General features: G+C 40.1%; 1 protein-coding gene across 3 annotated transcripts in view; it reads right to left on the bottom strand.

Moving 5' to 3' along the window:
* gpm6bb (glycoprotein M6Bb) overlaps window positions 1-19,964 on the bottom strand; it is a 48,081-nt gene that overhangs the window by 7,257 nt on the left and 20,860 nt on the right. For 2 of the 3 annotated variants that reach the window (XM_084725017.1, XM_084725019.1), the window contains exons 1-4: window positions 17,039-17,179; window positions 4,542-4,728; window positions 2,534-2,690; window positions 1,539-1,707 (exon numbers count right to left, since the gene is read on the bottom strand). In XM_084725017.1, the coding sequence (XP_084581143.1) occupies window positions 1,539-1,707; window positions 2,534-2,690; window positions 4,542-4,728; window positions 17,039-17,087 (562 nt within the window). In that variant the 5' untranslated portion in view covers window positions 17,088-17,179. Of the gene's footprint in view, window positions 1-1,538; window positions 1,708-2,533; window positions 2,691-4,541; window positions 4,729-17,038; window positions 17,180-19,964 lie in introns of those variants that run through there. The other variant, XM_084725018.1, reaches the window with a different exon arrangement.

Raw genomic sequence — 19,964 nt, 5'->3', positions numbered from 1 at the left:
TCAAGTGCTTTGTGTGTCCACTGAGCACAAAGTAAATACTGATTTAAAAGGGAACTCTACACATGATGATCAGTTAACTCACCACATCTGAGATAATAACTCCTAATGATGTCACTGGGGCTTATCTCAGATTGGTTTTAAGGTTACAAATCTGAATGGAAAGCCTGCATTACAAATCAGGTATGTGGAAAATCCTGGGCATATAATTGACCCTTCACTAAGCCCTGCCTCCAAACAGCAACTGTCCAATCATAGGTCGGCAACCATAACTAGGGCTGTCAAGCTTTCCATTTCTCTACATGTTGAAGTCGCGTGCAGGAGGCTCTGAGAAGAGTGATACTCTGGGTTTAATGAGTCTGGACGGTGACGTCTTTTTTGTAGGCTCTCAAAAATGTGAAACGCAAGTGTGGTGAATGGATTAATCCCTGTCTTCATCTGCTCCTACATAAGATGCAAACATTAGTTTGTCTGGCTAAATAACGCCAGCTTACTATCTGCAGTAACTTTGCCTCCAGCCAAACTTGTTTGATACTCCTGCATCTGCATTAGTTATGTGGGGGTTTGAGGAGGAGGATGTGAGCTGATGATGATGCATCTCTCTCTGGCTCGCTGTCTCAGGTCTAAGCCAGGTTATTTTAGCTTTTACCCCAAGTCTTAACCCATAGCTCTTACTCAGCTTCAGTTAGCAGTAGCTTATCAGGCAGCTACACTTATGAAATCTGCTTGTGAGTCATCTTAGCTGACAAAATCCACCTGGGTTAGCTGGAAATGAGAATCTGCTTTTGTTACGTCTCTAAGGAATCACAGACTTCATGTTCAACAATTACTCCCAATTTCGATGTTAAATCTGCAGTGCGAGAATGGAAAGTTTGGCAGGCGTAGCAACAGTAACTAAGGAGGGCCATGCTTAGTGAAGGGTGAATACGGGGAGGGTCTACTGAAACCTATAGAGACTAAAAGTCTGACTCTCTCAGTCTGTGCTGCTGTGATTAGGAGTATTATTTTATTTTAATCTGGCCCTTGAAAGTGCATAAATATTATATAAATACCATATATATGAATATATATTTGGCTTGTTACTAAAGATGTGGATTGTGAAGATGAAAGAAAGTAGAAGTAGTTTTATATTTCATTTATTTTTTAGAACAGAGGTTTCAAATTGGAGGGTTGGGACCACAAGATGATTAAAAGATTGGGAAAGCATGGTAAAAAATATTTTTTGCCATACATAATCATGTTGTTTTTTTTGTTTTTTGTTTTTACATACTTTCCCTTTGCTTTTTTCTTGTGATTTACCGGATATGTTCACTAAACTGGGCTTTTTTTTATTCAATTATTCAAATAAAGGAAGAGGGAAAACAAAAATATCCTTTGGTTGATGTTACAAAAACTCGTAGGCAGACACAGCTTGGTATTAAAGGGTTACAGGGCAATGTGCTAATCCATCACAGCACATGCATTTACGGAAATTTATTTGTGAAATCTAAGTTAATGATGCCAAACAAGACATATTCTTAGAAAAAGTGCTGCTCTCTCACCATACTGACGAACATCCACACAGATGGAGTCGATGTTGGTGAGGTTGGCCATGGGAGACCTCATGGTGGCACAGGTAGACCACATGTTGTAGAAGAGGAAGACTGGCACAGCGGAGAAGCCAAACACACCGAGCCAGGCCACACCCAGGATGTACGTGAGGAAGACAAACTGAGGACACAGAGACGGCACAACGTTAGCACCATCAGATAACCATGAAACTCATACTTTGTTCCTATGATGAACAACATCATCTGTATCTTTGTATGTATTTTATATTTTAATCACATGATATGAAACCTTAAAGTGATAGTCCAGATTATTTGAAGTGGGGTTTTATGAGGTACTTGTTGATAGTCAGCATATTATCAAGAGCAGATGGCTGTTGACACGCCCCCAGTTTGGAGATGCAGCAGGAGAGGTGGTGGCGAAAGATAAGCGATGAACTGCTGCGGACAATGTTAGCAACGAAATGTGTTTTAGCCACCTAAAAAAGTCGTTTTCAATTTAAGCATACACTATATTTAGAATATTTTCACCACTTCACTTTGCCACCAGACAGCCTTTTCTGATGGAAAACAGCCATTATATAAACTGTTTGGGGGCGTGACATTAGGGCCATTAGGGGAGAATGTGGACGACAGTATAGAGGGGATGGTTGCAACACGAATTTCTTCTCTTGAAACATGGAAATTAGGAAGATGTCGTTGAGTCCACAAAAAGTTCACCCAGTCTAGAGGCAAAAATCAGCCTCATCCAATCTAGTTACAGTAGAAAAACTTTATTCACAATAAAATCTGGTTACTCTAAATAAATGCATCTCTGTGTAAAGATGGAAACGGAAAAGAAGTTATACTTTCATCCCTGCTCTCAGGAAGTAGATTGACTATGGATAAGTACCTCAAACAACCCTACTTCAAATAATCCAAACTTAAATCACACGGAATGAAACCTTTTTTAAGCACTCTGTGTTTAAGATTCAGTTGTATTAACATACCATTCCACTGATGCAGCGTCCACAGATGGTGGTCTTGAACTCGCTGTGCAGCTCCTTGACTGCGCTGGTTGTGTAGAAGCCCTCAGCCAGCAGGATGATCCCGTACAGGAAGAAAAACGAAGCAATGCCATAGATGACATACTGCATCAGCTGTATTCTGTTAAAGAGCAATGTCACACATGAGCTTTAGTTGTCCCGGTAAATCTGCAATAGTTTAAAAACAGAGTGAGCACAAATCAGCGACTAACGTGTTTTTAGCCTCAAAATGGAACACCTGGAGAGACCCACTAAAACTGTCAGGTAAGGCAGGAGCATGACGTACCGCTGTGGAAAATACCTGCTTAAAACATGAGTGATCACAAACAGATGGCTATGATTGAGACAGTGGCCCAGGTTCCTGAAGATGCACATGAAGAGAGACGCTTAAGCCCAAATGTGGAGATAACAGGTGATGCATGTCTCTGGGAATCATCCACGAGGAGACAGACTGCCCCTGTAGACCTCTTAAATTAAACAGTGCACTCCAAATCTACGCCAACATAAAACATATGTGCAGTCCTGTCTCTGTCATTCCTCTTTTATTGTCTGGACTAATGGATGCACTGTAAAACACACAAGCTCCATATTAGGACTGTTCTCCAGGATAAAGTCAACGTGGGAGACGCTATCAGCTAAAAATAGCCCACATAAAGTCAACCTCATTACAAGTGTTACCTATCTTATGTTTGAGCCTCTTTTTATTGAAAGGGTTGTGCAAGGGCGCATGTTCATGGTGAGTGTAATGTGTAATGGATCCTACTGTGACATTAAAGGGATAGTTCAGATTGTTTTACGTAGGGTTTTATGAGGTACTTATTGTTATTCTGTGCATCATCTACAATAGATGGCAGTCGGTGCGCCCTCAGTTTGGTAGAGCAGCAAGAGGACCAGCACAGAAGCTGATTAATGTCCTGCTGTGGTCAGGATCAGCAGCAAAATGTACTTTAGCCACCTTAAAGAATATTTTCACCATTTTACCTCACCGTCAGACAGCCTATTCCAACAGAAAACCAACATTGTATAAGCCAAATATTGCTATCTCCAACCAATCAAACTCCATAGGCGAAATCAGTCATTTTACCTCGCAGAACACATGAGTTGCTGGTCTACTGCTGCCTCCATCTGTTAGCTTAGTGTCTATTATTGTGTGAGTTTGGTGTTCAAAAAGAGTAGTTTAGATTCACCAAAGTCACACCACACCACAAACAAACTAACAGATCAAAGCAGCGATGGACCAGCAACTACTGTATTCTGTGAGGTAAAATTACTGATTTTGCCTATGGAGTTTGGTTGGTTTGTAGAGAGCGATACCTGGCTTATATAACAGCAGCTTCTTGTCAGAAAAGGCTGTCTGATAGCAAGGCAAAGTGGTGAAAATATTCTAAATATACCATACGCTCAAACTTATTTTGATTTTGTGATGGACCTTTTTTAAGTGGCTACAATGCATTTTGCTACTGACCCTGTCCACAGCAGTTTATTAGTAAGCTTCCATGCTGATGCTCCTCCCTGCTTCTCCAACATGGAGGCTTGCCAACCTCCATCTACTATCCCTTTAAAGACAATATTTTCAACAGTTGCTTGTTTTGTTTCTTGGACGCTTGCAGTCATGTGGTACTAGAGTTGTCACAATACCAGAATTTTAAACTTAAGTACATTACTAGTGTAAAAAAAAGGATACTCGATACCTCCTTCAATACCACAGCAAAAAGACAAAGAAGTCCTCGGCCACAAAATGTGTCTTTTTTCTTGCTTGTACAGAAAACTCACTGCTGCAAACCAAATCTCAGGTAGGACAATAGAGACTGAACTGAAATGATGTCTTGAGTGACCACTTAGATCTTTTTTTGTAGGTTTGGTACTTTCGATACAGATATTGTATGGTTTAAAACAAGTGGTATTGAAAAAGTATCAAAGTATCAATACTTTTAACAACCTTAGCACACACATGTAGTATGAGGACACTTACACATCAGTCAACATGGCATGATCACTGGTGACCTTGGAGAAGTGGGTTTCCAGGATGGTCACGGTGCCAGTGAGAGCCACATGGCCACATCCACAGAACAGGGCAACGCCAGAGAAGCAGAGGATTGTAGCCACCAGCGACGCATACGGCACCCCGCCTAAACATTTGATGCAGCACTCGAAGCAACCTGTAGAAAGAAAAAAACAAAAAAACACAGAAAAACTGTGTCAGTGACAAAGTGTCATTTGATATCACAGAGTTCTACGCCGAATCTCATGACCACATAGTGAACTTTATAACAACATCAGCTCACAGTTCCATAAAAGGGAGTGTTTTTTACTTGCAGGACAGGAAGTGATCTCAGGGGAAAGAAGTATGAGATAAATATTCATATGAATCATTAATTCATTCATCGAGCCCATCCCAGCACACAGGCAAGAGGCGGGGTACACCCTGGACAGATCACCAGTTCATCACAAGGGAATATGAATAATTTTATAATTAATCACCAATCACTAATCAAGTACTAATTTGTGGCATTTAAGAACACCAGACTGACTTTTCACTTTGGCTGGGTCACACCGCCGAGGATTCATTTTTAAACCTGAAATCATTGTGTAACTTTAACTTTTGTTGCACTGAACTTTTAAACTACCTTAAAATTAAGAAAGTTTAAATTTAAACCTCTTCTTTACTCTAAACCTAAATTAATTTTAATTCTGTTGCCCTATGTTTTAAAATAACTGCCTTTTCGAAATGGATTTCCTTAAAGAAAGTTAAGGGAAACACTCGACCCGACTGAGTTTCATGACGTGTCTCTTTCTGTCACTCCAGTTGATAATTTGGCCGAGAAATCTTCTCAAAGGAAGAGAAATTAGAGTCATTAGAGAGCCATTATGAACCTATGTACTAGGTCCCAACAGCTCTGGAATTTATTATTTATTTTAATTTGCATTAGCAAGTTGATTTAACTCTTTAATTTCACTTTAAATCACTTAACTTTGATATAATAAACTGACTTTAGTTTTTAATTGTGCAACAGAGCTCTGCCTATTTTAAAATCTCAATTTACTCATTTGAACTTAAATTTTCTAAACTCTTAAATTAATCTTCATTGGTGCAATCCAATCTTAGTGATTTAAAGAACAAACGTATTCTGAATGCCGCAAAGGAACTCATACAAACAGAGCAGACACCTCTAATCAAAATATGTTCTATCAAATTTGCTTGTGGTCATGCTTGATGCAGCATGCTTCCCTTTCAAGACTTCTCGATGTAAAGCACCAGCGGAAACAGTTTTCTGTGTGAGGTTGAGGTTTTACAGTCTTCATTGCCTTTAATGCTTCATCTGGCGTTTCATCACTACACTTAAAGGGCACTAATGACCATCCAGCAGGTCAGAGAAATGGGTGTCTGCCAAGCTGTAATGGAAATCAATGGAAACTCTCACCGAGGGAATGAAGTGACCCAGATGGATCAGCCTCATGCAATGTGTTCTTATGCTTTGTGAAATGGAGTCACCACAATGCACTGTCTGTGGATGCAGGCAAACAAACCACAGTGTGCCTCCAATCAGATCCACATGTGTCTGACAGGATGTTGTAGAGTCACAGGACTCCAGGTCAATGGCTGTTAATGTTTTAAAGCTCTAACATTTGCCTGATGTCACACTGCAACTGAAGTATTTAAAGCTGCCAATAATCAATATTTTTACATTAAGAATTGATCAAATGAATATGTGTATGTGAAAGCTTGTAGTGAAAAACACAGAGAAGCTAAAATGGTCTGTAGAGTTGATGATGATTCCCTCTAAGCTCACCGATTTGGATTTCCAGTCCACCGTGTTACTGTTTTGGTTCACAGCTCTCATCAGCAGAGTTTTCAAAAGCAACAGGCAGCTGATTTCAGCAAAAATAACCCTGTTAAATCTATGGTAGAGTACTAATCCAACATCAAGCAGCAACAACTGACAAAGTTAACAACTATCTAGTGAACATAATAGGACATAACAGCTGAAGAGCCACATATTTCTCTCAGGAGATGGTGGAGTGAGTCGGATTGTTGCTCTGCAACTGCTGGATGTATAAATAATTAGAGGTGTCATTATTCTCCAAATAAACAATTTGATTTGACTTTTGCTTTTAAGGCCACAATTAAATTAATTTTTTTGATTTAAACTTATTTTTGTTCTGGCAATTATGCCATTGTTAGACTATCAAGTCTTCATTTGCAAAGATCAACAGATCATTGGTATTATGTCCTCACAACTGTAAGTTACGTGCCTGGTAGGCTGTGTGACACGCATGGTTTAAGTATCATAGAATCGTAGATTCTGTCTTTGATTTTGATCATTGAAATTGAAAGCTTATTCTAGTGGATTTTCAATTCCACTGGCTCCCCAGTCACTATAACTTAAATTATTGCACGTTTTAAGAAGTCATGTAACAAATAGGGCTGGATCTATTAGTACTCAATACCTTTTAAGTATGGACTGGTATCATAATTTTTTTTAAACGATACCCAGCCCTAGTAGCAAATTAAGCTCATTTATTTTGTTTAAGAACTGCACCAACCTTCATAGAACAAAAATCATACAAATTGTATCATCATTATCTAGGTTCAGTCTATGTAATAGGAACTGTGCATTTACATCAAACAAAAGTCAAAAGACAGACAAAAGCCTGTGCGCATTCAGCATCCGAGACAATTTTATACATAAGTTGTGGTGTTACTCTTGTCAGTAAATACTGTAATTTCTGTGTCATTGTAAGTAGAGGATAATGAGTTATGTATGGTTTACATTCCTCTCTAATCGCTCACATTCAGAGTTTTTTCTTATTTCTACTCTTTCTTGTATATAGAAGGAAAATGAAAAAAATGAACTGGGAGGGTCGCATTTTATCTTATCTTAGTTCAACACTAATTTGGGACCAGAAATTCTTCTCTCCTTACTTGCCTCTTCCATGAGGCAAGAACCCCGAAAGTTCATCTGTGTTTGTGCTCTTTGCCGTGACAAAGGAAATTAAAGCAGATATACTGCTGCTGGACCAATACTTTTGCAGTCAGATGCTTCATCCTGACTGTTTGTGTAGCACAGGGAGATAAAAACATTTTTGCCCCATGGTGGGTGAATAGGAGTTGCCATGGCAGCATGTTAACCACAACTCAATGAGTGTGCCCACAGCAGTCACTAACTTCTACCGCAAGCCACATCTCTCTGTTGAACGCGTTGGAGAGGATGAGTGAGCTGCTGGGAGTCGGAGCGCAGAGCTCCACAGGATATTGAGCCCAGCTGCAAAGTAAACACAGTCCGTTTAAAGGAGGAGCTGTCCATGTAGTGGATGTCACTTTCAGCTAAGTCTGATCCAACTGCAGACTGTATCTTAGGAATAAATCAACTCGCTGCCACAGCTCCTAAAGAGAAGAAATGTTTCCATATGAAAAGTGTGGTTAGTGTTTATCTCCATTACCAGATCGCTCATATTAAATGTGCACAGTGACAGAGCCAGCAACAACAGTCACACTGGTTTATTATGAATTCATTTGACTGAAATCAAATGTGACAAGAGAATCAGCATGACTGCCCGACTCATCAAGTGTCTGTTTGGTTTCAAACCCTGCCTTGAAATGCGCCGCTATTCCCATTAGATCAGCTGTCTAAAAGCTGATAGCACGGCGCTGGATGCCATGATATCATCATGACAGTCGGCCTGCCTTGAGTTTCACTGGAACTGAAAGTGAGAAAATGTTTAAACATAGATAAGGACATTTGAAGCTATGAGAACCGGTCATTTTTTAAAAAGGTCACACTGACCATCTAGCCACCCTCCCCTGGAAACCCGTCATGGAGAAGGTCAGACTGACATGTCTGCATCCGCCTTGCTTGTCTAACTTGGAGCACTTAGCGAGAGAAAATGTGCATTATGTTTGAAAGCCACCAAACCGATCGATAATCCATCTGTTGGACAGGAGTGGTCTGCTTTTGAAGCACATCTCCTGCAGGACTGAGAGTGTTGGTAAAACTCTCACTCAACTTAGAAACCTTGTATCACTTAACACATAACTGGCTGTAATGCTTAATAACACAATAAATCCAAGGTGGTATTTTCACAGCTGGACCTGACATGTTGGCAGGTTAGTATAACTCTGTTCTAGCTGACTGAAAAAAAACACTGGCACAGGGACAGACGCACTGACGTGGTTCAATTATTAGCAGCCTCAGGAATACTACTCTGTTCACAAAGGGCCTCTGTGAGAGCTTTAGTCTTGGTATTAGACATCAGGGGAGACAGAAATGACATCAAAGCCCAACACCACTTTTAAGCAGTCCTGCGCTAAGTACCGTGGGGACAGTAGTCTGCCAGAGAAAAATCAGTTTCATTCAGTCAAAGGAGTCAAAGTTGAGCTGGGATTTTGAAGTAATCACAGGGTCAGTGAGTTATTACATGTATCCTTATCATGAAATCTAAAACTTAAAGCGTCTGGAAATGTGGCTTCAAATAACAAAAATGCATATATGATATCAAAGTTTAGTTTCTCATTAAGCATCCACAAAGATACGAGTGAAAATGAACATTCATAACCATTAGTTTGATTGACATCTCCCTCAGGAATCCCAACACGAAAGCTATGAAATGCAGTTAATCCTGTATGTGAAACGATGTAGACTGTGGCAGCAGCAAAGCTTGTTTTTTGCCATTTCAAAACTAAAAAATCTGTATCAGTTTAAGTATAAACTATAACACAGAAGATGGCAGTTGCTGATCTACCTCTACTGTGTTAGTGTTAGTTTGTTTGTGCTATTGTGCATTTATCATTTCATTCATTTTATTTTATTTATTTCAGATCCAATCTCCACCAAGTGTGAAGTGAGTCAGAGGAATGGTTCGAGGTATGCAAAGGACAGTCAAACACTGATGCATACAGGGATACCCTCCTTTATAGTTAGATGATGCTACTAGCACCATCTGTTGTCACAAAATTTGTCATGGTTACTCAGACATCATATCTTCACATGTCCACCAAATATGGATGCAATAGCATAAAGTGTTCAGGAGATATGAGAGGTCTTTTTGTAATAAAAGCCCTGCCCACAGCATTTGAGTAAACCTTGATGGTCCAGAGATGTTTTGCACCAAATATGGTGAGGATTGCTCAAAATTTACAGGAGGAGTGGCGAAAAAGTACATTTATACGAAATTTGAAATGTTGGAAAATCGATCTAGACACAAATGGGCATGGCTTGTACGGACAGATCAAGGGTGAATTTTTCATGTCAGGGTTGTTGGGGATGATAAACATGTCATAACTGAACAAACTGGTTAATTCTGCTCATCACTACAAAGTCTGCTGAAACCTTGTTCTCCTTCTGTGTTGTCTGCCTGTTCTTCTGTTGCCTATTGTTGCAAAGTTTCTGAGCAACAGGCTCAGAGCGTCCCCATAAGCATATTAAGTCAGACTGCTGCTGCCAGAGGGGTGCTGACTAAGATGACAGCATTCATGGGAATAAATTACAATAATAGCAAGCAACAGCAAGAAAAACATACAAATATATGAAATATTTTGGCTAGAGATACACGATAAATATATGTCAATAAATTATGGGCCACTATTGGCCTCTCCAGCTATTATTATTATTATTATTATTAGCTTATTTGTATCTGTGTCTATTAGTCGATAAATGTCAGCTATATCAGACTTGACAGACTATCAAAGCATACAATTTGAATTCTTAGGTAATTTACTCTGTAAAGTCAAGACAAGTATGTTTGTGATGTTTTTTGATGAAGTTTAATTAAATAGTAAATGAACATTTAAAGAGTGAGAACTGTTGTTTGTTTGTGCATTGAAATATTCAATCATACATCTTTTCTCACTATATCCTAGCTTTTCTTACTCTCAGGTGTGCAGAAGCTACAGGTTATATGAACTTGTTTTTAAAGCAAAGAAATGTCAAGTTAGCGGTTATCTTATCAGTATTGCCCATGAGAAGCAAATAATTATCTTTAAACTTCTTTTTGACAATAAAGGAGGACCAAACCACTGACGCATTTGAGGGATGATACGTCATCTTTAAATCTCACTAACATTAACATTGACTAGACACTGGCAGACACCAGTGGTTACATTAAAAAAAATGTATTAAAATTATTACTAGGGAAAATTAAGCAGCCCTTGAATATTGGTAGGAACATGTACTTTCCATTCTAACCCAATTGTAACGCCCTCGGTACAGATTAATCTGGACCAACAGAATCCAGGAAAAAGAGACTTACATTTCAAAAGTCACAGACCAAAATGTAGTTTGTTTTTAAAGTCCTGCCATCTGGCCAAATTGAACTAAATTCAGCACATCGTTGGGTCCCCAGTGATACAACCACCAAGTGTGATGTAGATAGGATGAACAGAGATATGTGAATGACATATGGACAGACAGACATAGATTCCTTCCTTCACAGTTACTTCATCGATGAATAGCACAAAATTTCATGGAGGATGTTGTAATGTGTTTTAGACAGCTGGTATTAGTAGACTGATCGTGCAGGAAAGTGCAGACTGTTTTCTCTAAGTGTACCGAGTGGGATTTCATAGTGTACAGGTCAGGATATTGCAGGACAAACTTCAGCTCCAATCATCCTCCTCCACAGGGAACAACAGCAGGAGCTGGTGACTCTAAACAACAAGCTTGTAGGCTACTAAATGGTTCCTGCTGGCTTGTTCTGAGTGGAACACCATAAATGAAAATCACGTTGGGCCTTTTTTCCTCTGATGACTTTCACATGCTCCCTGAGTCCCTGACTAATACTTCTGGTTAGACCTCCAACCACTTCAAGACTCTCCAGCTCGGTGCTACAGTATACATGAATGAGAGTAGGACAGATCGAATGAAAAGTAGAGTGAGAGACAGAGAAACACAGACAAGTTAGCGACTGTTTGTAATGACAATGTCAGGCCTTACAGCAGAGGATAGCTTTGCCACATTGAGATCACGAGGAGAGAGGAAGAAAAAAAAGACACTTGTGTGAGAAAAAGTGTCTGTGTGTGCGTGTGCACGCGCATGTATAACATTGTGTGAGAGAAAAAATAGAGACAGAGACAGAGTCCAAGAAACCCTGATACAAAGAGCCAGTGTGTGCAGGCCGAGACTGTCCATCACACTGGACTCTCAGGGGCCATTCAGAATGGCAGTGAACCACGGCCCCGCTCTTCCGGCCCACAGGCTTGAGGCCCAGGACAAGCCCACCGCTGAGCTCCATCCTGTGTGCCCCTCCAGCACTGCACATAGCTCAGCCACAATGGGCCACAGCAGCCACTTCACACTCCAGGAGGATCCTGTTTGTCAAAGCAGCGAGAATCATCCAATGTGTGAATGAGATGGCTCATTAAGACCGACGCGACTCTCAGGCAAGCTGGCGTACAGACCCGCAGACAGGCAAACAGACGGAGGCGCAGCTAGACAGAGCGACCAAGAAAATCTTAGTTTTGTGTCTAATAACCACAATGTTGGACCCAACTTTCAGAGGCCCCAAAATCCCTCAATTTACTGTGTCAGTTGTTTTTGAGGGGTTTGTACCTTCATTTGACAGCCGGCAGTGGCACAAGGCAGAAAATGAGGGGACAGGGAAAGAGGGAATTATGTGCAACAAAGGTCCTCAGTCAGACGGGAACTAGGGACAGTTTCAAACTTTGTAATTGTCACTGCCCACACACGCTTTCTTTATGTTGGCATTGGTGTTAAGCTTTACTTCCACTAGAGGGCACTGCTCAGAATCAAAAGTTACCCCAAAGAAGAAAAGCAAGAGACAAACGTTTCAGACAATAACAAACATAGCGATGCTGGAGGAAGTTAATACTAATACAGTAATATAATACCTCTTGAGAAAAAGACTAAACTGGAGGCAGCACTGTAGACAGCGGTGGTCTGTGTGGCATTATCGCAACATGGAGAATTCTTTTCACTAACTAATTGAGGGCAAACATCATTTGAACGTGAAACTACTTTGTCATGTCCTTTGGTCGTGCCTCACTTTAATTATCAGCTACACTGGTCCAGCAGCTTCTAGTGGTACTGCTCCGTTTCATCACTATCTGCAAGCTTTCAGAAAACGTGCACAAATACATATGAAATAAACACAGAGTACAAACAGAGGGCTCTGCCCGTGTCCATATGCATATCTAACATTCAGCATAAATGAGCCTTTAAAGTCCAGGCCAGGTTGATTACATGCAACAAAAGCTGGACAATATGAACAAAATCAGATGTCACAATTTATTTGGACCAAATACCAATGCAATGTTGAAATTGCAACAATATTGTAGGGATGACTATTGTTGCTTTCACAAAATATTAACACAGTGAGAGTTTTGATGAATAATCATCAGTAATGTGGATTGAATGACTAAGTGGCTCAAGGCAAAGAATTGAACAGCTAGAACAGTCTGGTAAGTTCAGAAAATTACATCACTTTACTGTAATGCAGTCTTTAAAACCAGGAAAAGACAACACTTATGCTATATCACGATATAATGATATCCATCGTCTAAGCCTCATATCACAATATTGATCAAATATCTACATATTGCCCAGTCCTTCTTGCAAACTTTCTTAGGGAATTTGCATAATTAAAGGACAATATCAGTTGGGCATCCAACTGTTACATAACCTTGAGGTGTTGAAAAGGATTCTGTGTCAAACAATTCTGATAGTCTAGTGAGACCAGACAATCGGATATCTCGCTCCCTACCAATCAACAACAAACCTGCACTGCTTATATTTCTTAAAGACATACCTTACCGGAAACAATGTTTTCCTCCACTATCCTCAGTAATTAAAGCACAATATCACCACCCCGATATGAAGGGCTGCCCCAAAGACTTTGGACTGGTTCTGTAATGGACCCTCTAAATCTTTCCACTCAGTTTTAGCAAAGAAAGCTGGGAGATTGTCCTCAGTCTCCATTAAGCAAAGCATATAAAGACTGACTTGTGAGTCTACAATCCTGATAACTTGTTAACATAGATTCCAGTTTCTCAAACAGGAGCAGCATCTGTCTCTTAAGTCTCCTATGAGAGTAAACTGACTATCTTTGGTTTTTGGACTGTTAGTCCAACAATAGACACTTGAAGACATCAACTTGGACACAACATAATAAATGCATTAATCAAAAAAGTAGTGGAAATATAATATAGAATGAGAACAATTACTAGTAGCATCCCTACTAAGAAAACTACTTATGAGTCATTTGTTTGTCTGCAAAATATAAATAAGCTGCTATCAATAGTGTGCAGTGTGCACTGTAAACGGGGTCCAATGGCATGTTTGCCCCGCTGCCTCTAAACAGGTTAATCCAGGCGTGCATCACTACAGTTTCCCAGACTCCTCATACGAACCCCTGCAGCTGGCCCTGCTTCATTCTCCATCCTTCAACAACAGACATCATGTGTCGACACCACAGAGCTGAAATCTTCCAACAGCTGGAACCATCAGTGGAAAAAATGGGAAAAAATGTCTACATTGCGTAGAGGAATACCAACTAGATGTGGTCAAGTGAGCAGCAGACATCTTAAAAAACATTGTTTAATTTGATGTCCTTGCCAGACACAAACACAGACACACCCACACCTACGCAAACAAAGAGTCACGTGCAAGGCAAACACAAACAAGCACATATATATATATCATATGTGCATAGTAAAAATATGAATATCATATCCCCTAACCCTAACCCTACTCACACAAATAAACACACTTGGACACACATGCATTTGTGATGAAAACATCACAACTCCTCCATCTCCTCCCTGAGTCCTGAGCAGCAAAAGCACCATCCAGTTTTAATCTATCATCTAGCCTCATTGCGAACAGATGTGTCTGTTTACAGCTAATGCTAAGAGTTGTTGTTTGTTGCTTCATTGGGGCGAGCTGCCAAAGCACCATTTATGAGAAACATTCTCATTTTCCACACGCTCCACTTTGAGAGGAGTGATACTTAAAAATGCCATAATGGCTATAATGGCCATCCTCGGGGGACGGAGGAGTTCTGAGGCCGCAAATTCGACGAAAGTGGTCTCACTGTTTACTTATCTAACAATGGAAACTTACACTGTGTCAGCTAATAGCTGTTGACTGCAGCTCACCCATGGCTGCGTGTGAATGGAGCTGAGAGAGTTGTGTGTATGTATTAAAAGACAATTAAAGGCAGTGGTGGCTGTAATGGCTCATGAATTGTGTGTTTGGGTACAGTAGAGTGAATATGAGCTGTGTGAAAAGCCTAATGATGGGAGAGTCAGTCAAGTCAACTCTATTTATAAACCACTGGCTGTAACTTCTTATCTTAATTCTTGAGTTAAAATAGGAAGAGTCTAAGATTTTTCCCAATTTGTTATTACAGAAGCTTATCCTAACTAACTTCAGGAACCCTTTCTTATCTTACTTCATCTTATCTTATCTCAGGTCAGGAAATCCTTAATACTCAATCCAATGTTGCTTATCAGTGTTTATGTATGTTACCTAGCAACTGACACTCCTTTACTCATCTTGCAGAGCAAAAAAAACCTTGTAACCACTGGTTATTAAAATCATTCAAATATACCAAGACAGATTTAGACATGCAAATAAATGGCGCAAAAACAATGATGTGCACAAAACCTAAGAGAGATGAGTAAGCAGAGAGTTAGCAAAAACTACCATTAGCTACTCTAGCTAACACTACCATACTGTTAGCCAACTATACCATTAGCTACTGTTGGCTAACACTACTGTTAGCTAACACTACCATTAGCTACAGTTGCTCTTAGCTAACACTACCATTAGTTACTGTTAGCTAACACTACCATTAGCTACTGTTAGCTAACACTACCGTTAGCTACTGCTGGCTAACACTACAGTTAGCTGCTACTACAGGAGGAAGTGAAAGTTAGTTTGGAGAGTTAGAATGCTTGTGTAATACACATTTCCTATCTAAAGGTAGGATAGGAACATTGACTTATGAACTGTTCATCTGTACAAACTTTCATCCTAAACCAGGTCCTGACCCTAATTACCATAGTTACCAAACAGTAATGCAAGTTATAATACAGCCCCAGTATTACTGAGTGTGTAAATGGGCTTTACACTGGTTAGTTACCAAGACTAAGTTTTCTAATACAAGGAGCAGCTCAGAGCCCCACCCTGTGATAACAACTTCCCTGGTTGGAGTGTCATTGTAACAAAGTTTTTATTTTTTTTTTATTTTTTTTATGTTTAAATCTACAATCCCTGGCTGCTTGGTGGTGTACAGCAATCAGAGCTAATGTTGTAACAATTAGTGGGTGCACAACATTGGGATTATAATGGGTCTTATACTAATGATAATAATTCCAGTAAGTCCAGAAAAATAAGGTCCAACATACTAGTACTAGTATGAAAACCTGGTGGTAAAATACTACTAAATGGTGCGGTCTGTTCTCCTCGATGTAGAAATCATCTGCAGCAGCATCATGAGAGGACAGACATGTAAAATCCCCCAAAATCCAGAAAAAAAGAATATTAAAAAATATGTAAATATACATCATTTTTAAAGTAATACGGATAATTCTTGGGGTGGGATGGGAAATCAGAAATGATATATGCAGTGTGGTCGGTAAACATTAAGTCAATTAATAGAACCAACTTCATTCTTGTAATCAGATAAGTTTATCAGCAGGTTCAACCACCTGTCAGATATTTCATTTAGGAACAAATCTCAAATTATACAAATTTAAAGATTATGAAATATAACAATTTGTAGAATACTACATTATTAAACACCCTGAGAGACACCACAGCCTCTCTTGGGAAATGTGCTTGTCAGAATGAACAATATTTTAAAGATGTTCAGAGCAAAGAGCAACAGAAAAATCAATGATTCCTGCTGATTTCTACACGGAGGAGGTGAGCAAGTTAATGACTTTCTCCCTCTCCTTAGTGTACACACTCCTCACGGCTGTCTATTTGTGAGACTGGTAATGTCTGCTTCATTTATCTTTGTCCTTGCCAGCCCCTCATCCACCTCATTAATCATCGCTGCCCCCTGAAAGAACAATTCAAACGCACCCTGAGGTTTGATTGATCGGCTGTTGATTCTGCAACAGGCTCATTGTCCTTAAAAAGTGACACTATCATGATGACGACCAGCGGCAACACGGCACCCCTCCCGCTGAAAATATTATAAATACTTTAACTAATTAGATCATAAACAAGCGCAAGCAAAAGACACTGCAGGGAAAAAAACACACTGGAAGCATGGCAGAGATTTTGTAGAGGCAGTGATGCACAATCTGCCACTTGAATATCAACAACAATGTGCATGCAAACAGAGAAACAAGGATGCTGTGCTGACATTAAAAAATTCCCCACTGAGCAGAATCTACCCAACTATTGTGCAGAGTGAAACCAAGCAGGCTGGAGTAGGTTAAAGCCCCAGTAAACACAGCAGTGAAAAGGACTGAACTGGCTCTTTGTGAGCGCTCATTGGTACCTCTTTTGTCCTGCCTCTGGTCTTGGTTTTCTTCTGATGGAGTTTCCATGGTTGTTTTTCTCCCATCCAACAAAAATGCTTCCTTTCAGCAAATTCTCTCTTCCCTTCTCCCCCTTACTCTCTCCTCTCTCTCTCTCTCTCTCGCTCCCTCTTTCGCTCTCTCTTCTCTCCTGCACGTTTCTGTCTCTCCCCTCCTGCCCTCTCCTCCACGTTTTGTCGTCGTCCTGCCTCACCGAGGCAGCGCTCCTCTGTATAAGATGCAGAAGTCTCAGAAGGACAGATCAGTGCGTTTTCCTCATCATATGTTATTTAAACAAGCAAAATGTGTGTCTATTCTGTTTGGACAGACTGTTGCGGGATTTAGGTTACAGCTGCAATGATTAGTTGATTTGTCAATCAAAAAAATAAATTGGTAGATGATGGATGAATAGCACCTCCGTGGCAGATAGAAAACATATTTTTTCCCTAAACCTAAACAAGTAGATTTGTTGTTTGTCTGAAAACAACAATCATTAAAAGAAATGAACTTCTACACTCTCAGCTCTGAGGTTCTACCCAGAACCATTTGCTCCTGAAGAACCCTTTTTGAAGAAAGTGTTTGTCAAGGGCTCTTTGTAAAACTAAAGGTTTCATTAAGAACCCATATCATCCAAAGACTCCTATTTTAGTTAAGGGTTCTCCTATGGGGACACACTGAAGAACTCTTCATGGTTCCTTACTTCTTAGAGTGTAGGAGGAGAACTCAGACAGCCTTTCAGGAGAAACTCCTTTGTTTAATGTAGTCATTTTCAATTGATTTTTGATTTTGAATTGAAATCGTGATGTCCCTGCATCCTAATGACACAAATACCCGCCCATGTCCTGAACACACTCGCTCCTCTCAGGCGTTCCTGACGTAGAACCCTGAATAGTGATTGAGTGCGGGCTGCCTGGTGAGAACAGGTTCGATGTATCAGAGACGGGCTGCAGATGGGTGAGTGGGGAATAAGGAGCCCTACTTCAGTCGACTGAGTGGGTGAAAACCCCACTCTCTGCTGTAGAGGCAGTGGCAGACAGAATACAGGGACACAATCACCTCAGTTCAGGAACAGGGGAGTGTGTGTGTCTGTGTGTGTGTATATATGTTCACTAGTGTAGTTTTTTTTTTGAGGGGGGGGGGGGGGGGTAGCCCTTCATCTTCTGATTTGCACCATATGCCCTCTGCTCCTGCAGCATACATTAACAACCTCTGACTGCTGTCTTCCCTCCATCTGGTGGCTTCTAACTCACATAAAAAGGACACAGGAAAGAAAGGCAGATCTACATTTCCTAAACAAGGAGACAGAGTGTCCTCTGGGCTCATACAGACAACAGAGGAAACAGCATGTAAAAATGGGAGAACCGGAGGCTCAAAAGGGCTGAAACATGAGGCATTTAAGGCTGGGGTTAATTTTTAAACCATTAAATCATGTTAACTTTAAATTATGTTGCACTAAACTTTTCTTAAAATGAAGAAAGACTACATTTTAACCTCTCTTTAAAACTCAGTTTTTAGTTTTTACCCTGAACCTGGATTACATTTGAATCTGTTACACCAAAATTTAACCTCTAATTTAATCAGTATCAACTTTAAACTAAGGGACAGACTAAACCCAGTTAAGTTTTATCACACACCTTTTCTTTCTTTCACTCCAGTTCAGCACTTAAAACAGTTTGCCAGGCAGTCCCTTTTTTCCTCACAATGCTGTTGTCCATTTTTAAATCTTCTATTATTTGTCCAACTTGCTCCATTAATTCAGAGTCAAGTTCTTCTTAGAGCTTGTCTGCTAAGCCACTGTGGGTAGGCTAATTAGGAAAACTAATTTTTTTTAGCTATCTAGCAAACAATGTAGTATCTGTTTACTTTTTAGCTAGCTTGCAAGTAGTGTAATATTTTAACTTTTTAGCTAGCTCGAAAACAATGTGATGTTTTGTTAAGTTTTTGAGCTGACAAACAACGTAATGTAGGAAATGCAGAAAAGCCGAAAGTTAGCCCACTGCCTTTATATTCACTATGTCCGCATAGCCCTCAAATTTATTTTATATTAATTTATTTCAATTTGGATAAGCAAGCATCTCCAGTCTATTTAATTCAGCTTACATTAAGAAAATTGGATTTGCTTAATTTTAAATTTGAATTTACTTATTTTAAATCTAGTTTTGCTAAACTCTGTTAAGAACTAATCTTAAATTAATCTTTTTTGGTGTGAAAGAACTACAAGTATTATTATAAAAAATAATATAGTTCTAAAATCTGACTGCAGCTTTATACTTGTGGTGGTGACTTCACTATCCAACTGAGTCAGAATGAGTTTAGAACAATATTTTTTATAGTTCTTGGTGTGGACTTAGTGTGGACAGGTGTGAAGAGGGGTGGAGGAGCTGATTATGAGGGAGAAATAATATAATCTTAATGATGATACGGTGAGAAACAACTTGTCAAAAATAACAGAGGAGAGAGGGAGACAGATAGCGAGAGATGACCAGAGAAGCAGACAGTGAGGGAGACAGAAGAAGATCTTGGCAGTGTTTGTTTGGCAACAGCAGGCCGAGGAGCCCCAGGGGCATGCTAATGAAGAGAAAGGCCTTTCAGCGGGTTGGGGGAAGAGCCCTGCCGGAGCAGAACTGGAGTGGGGTCTTCTCACGGATACCAGACCACAGAGAGGAGGGGGGTCAGCAGGGGAGGGGAGCCTCAGGGGTCAGGGAAGTGAACTTAGCAGGGATCCCACAACAACAAACGTCGCACTAATCTTCAAGCTTTTTCACCGTCAGCCCTGTAAAACGCCAGGAGGACTGACAAGCTTGTGAAGTGGGGAACAGAGACTCCAGCCCACATGTAGAAGTGATGGTTGCTTAAACTCTTTATATGTGAGAATACAGCTGATTTAGGGGAAACTGTGCCTGTGAT

Source organism: Lutjanus erythropterus, chromosome 8 (genome assembly GCF_056507025.1).
Source record: "Lutjanus erythropterus isolate fLutEry1 chromosome 8, fLutEry1.hap2, whole genome shotgun sequence".
NCBI lineage: Eukaryota > Metazoa > Chordata > Actinopteri > Lutjaniformes > Lutjanidae > Lutjanus > Lutjanus erythropterus.
The sequence above is the reverse complement of the archived record's forward strand: the minus strand, read 5'-3'. Positions and strand labels throughout refer to the sequence as shown.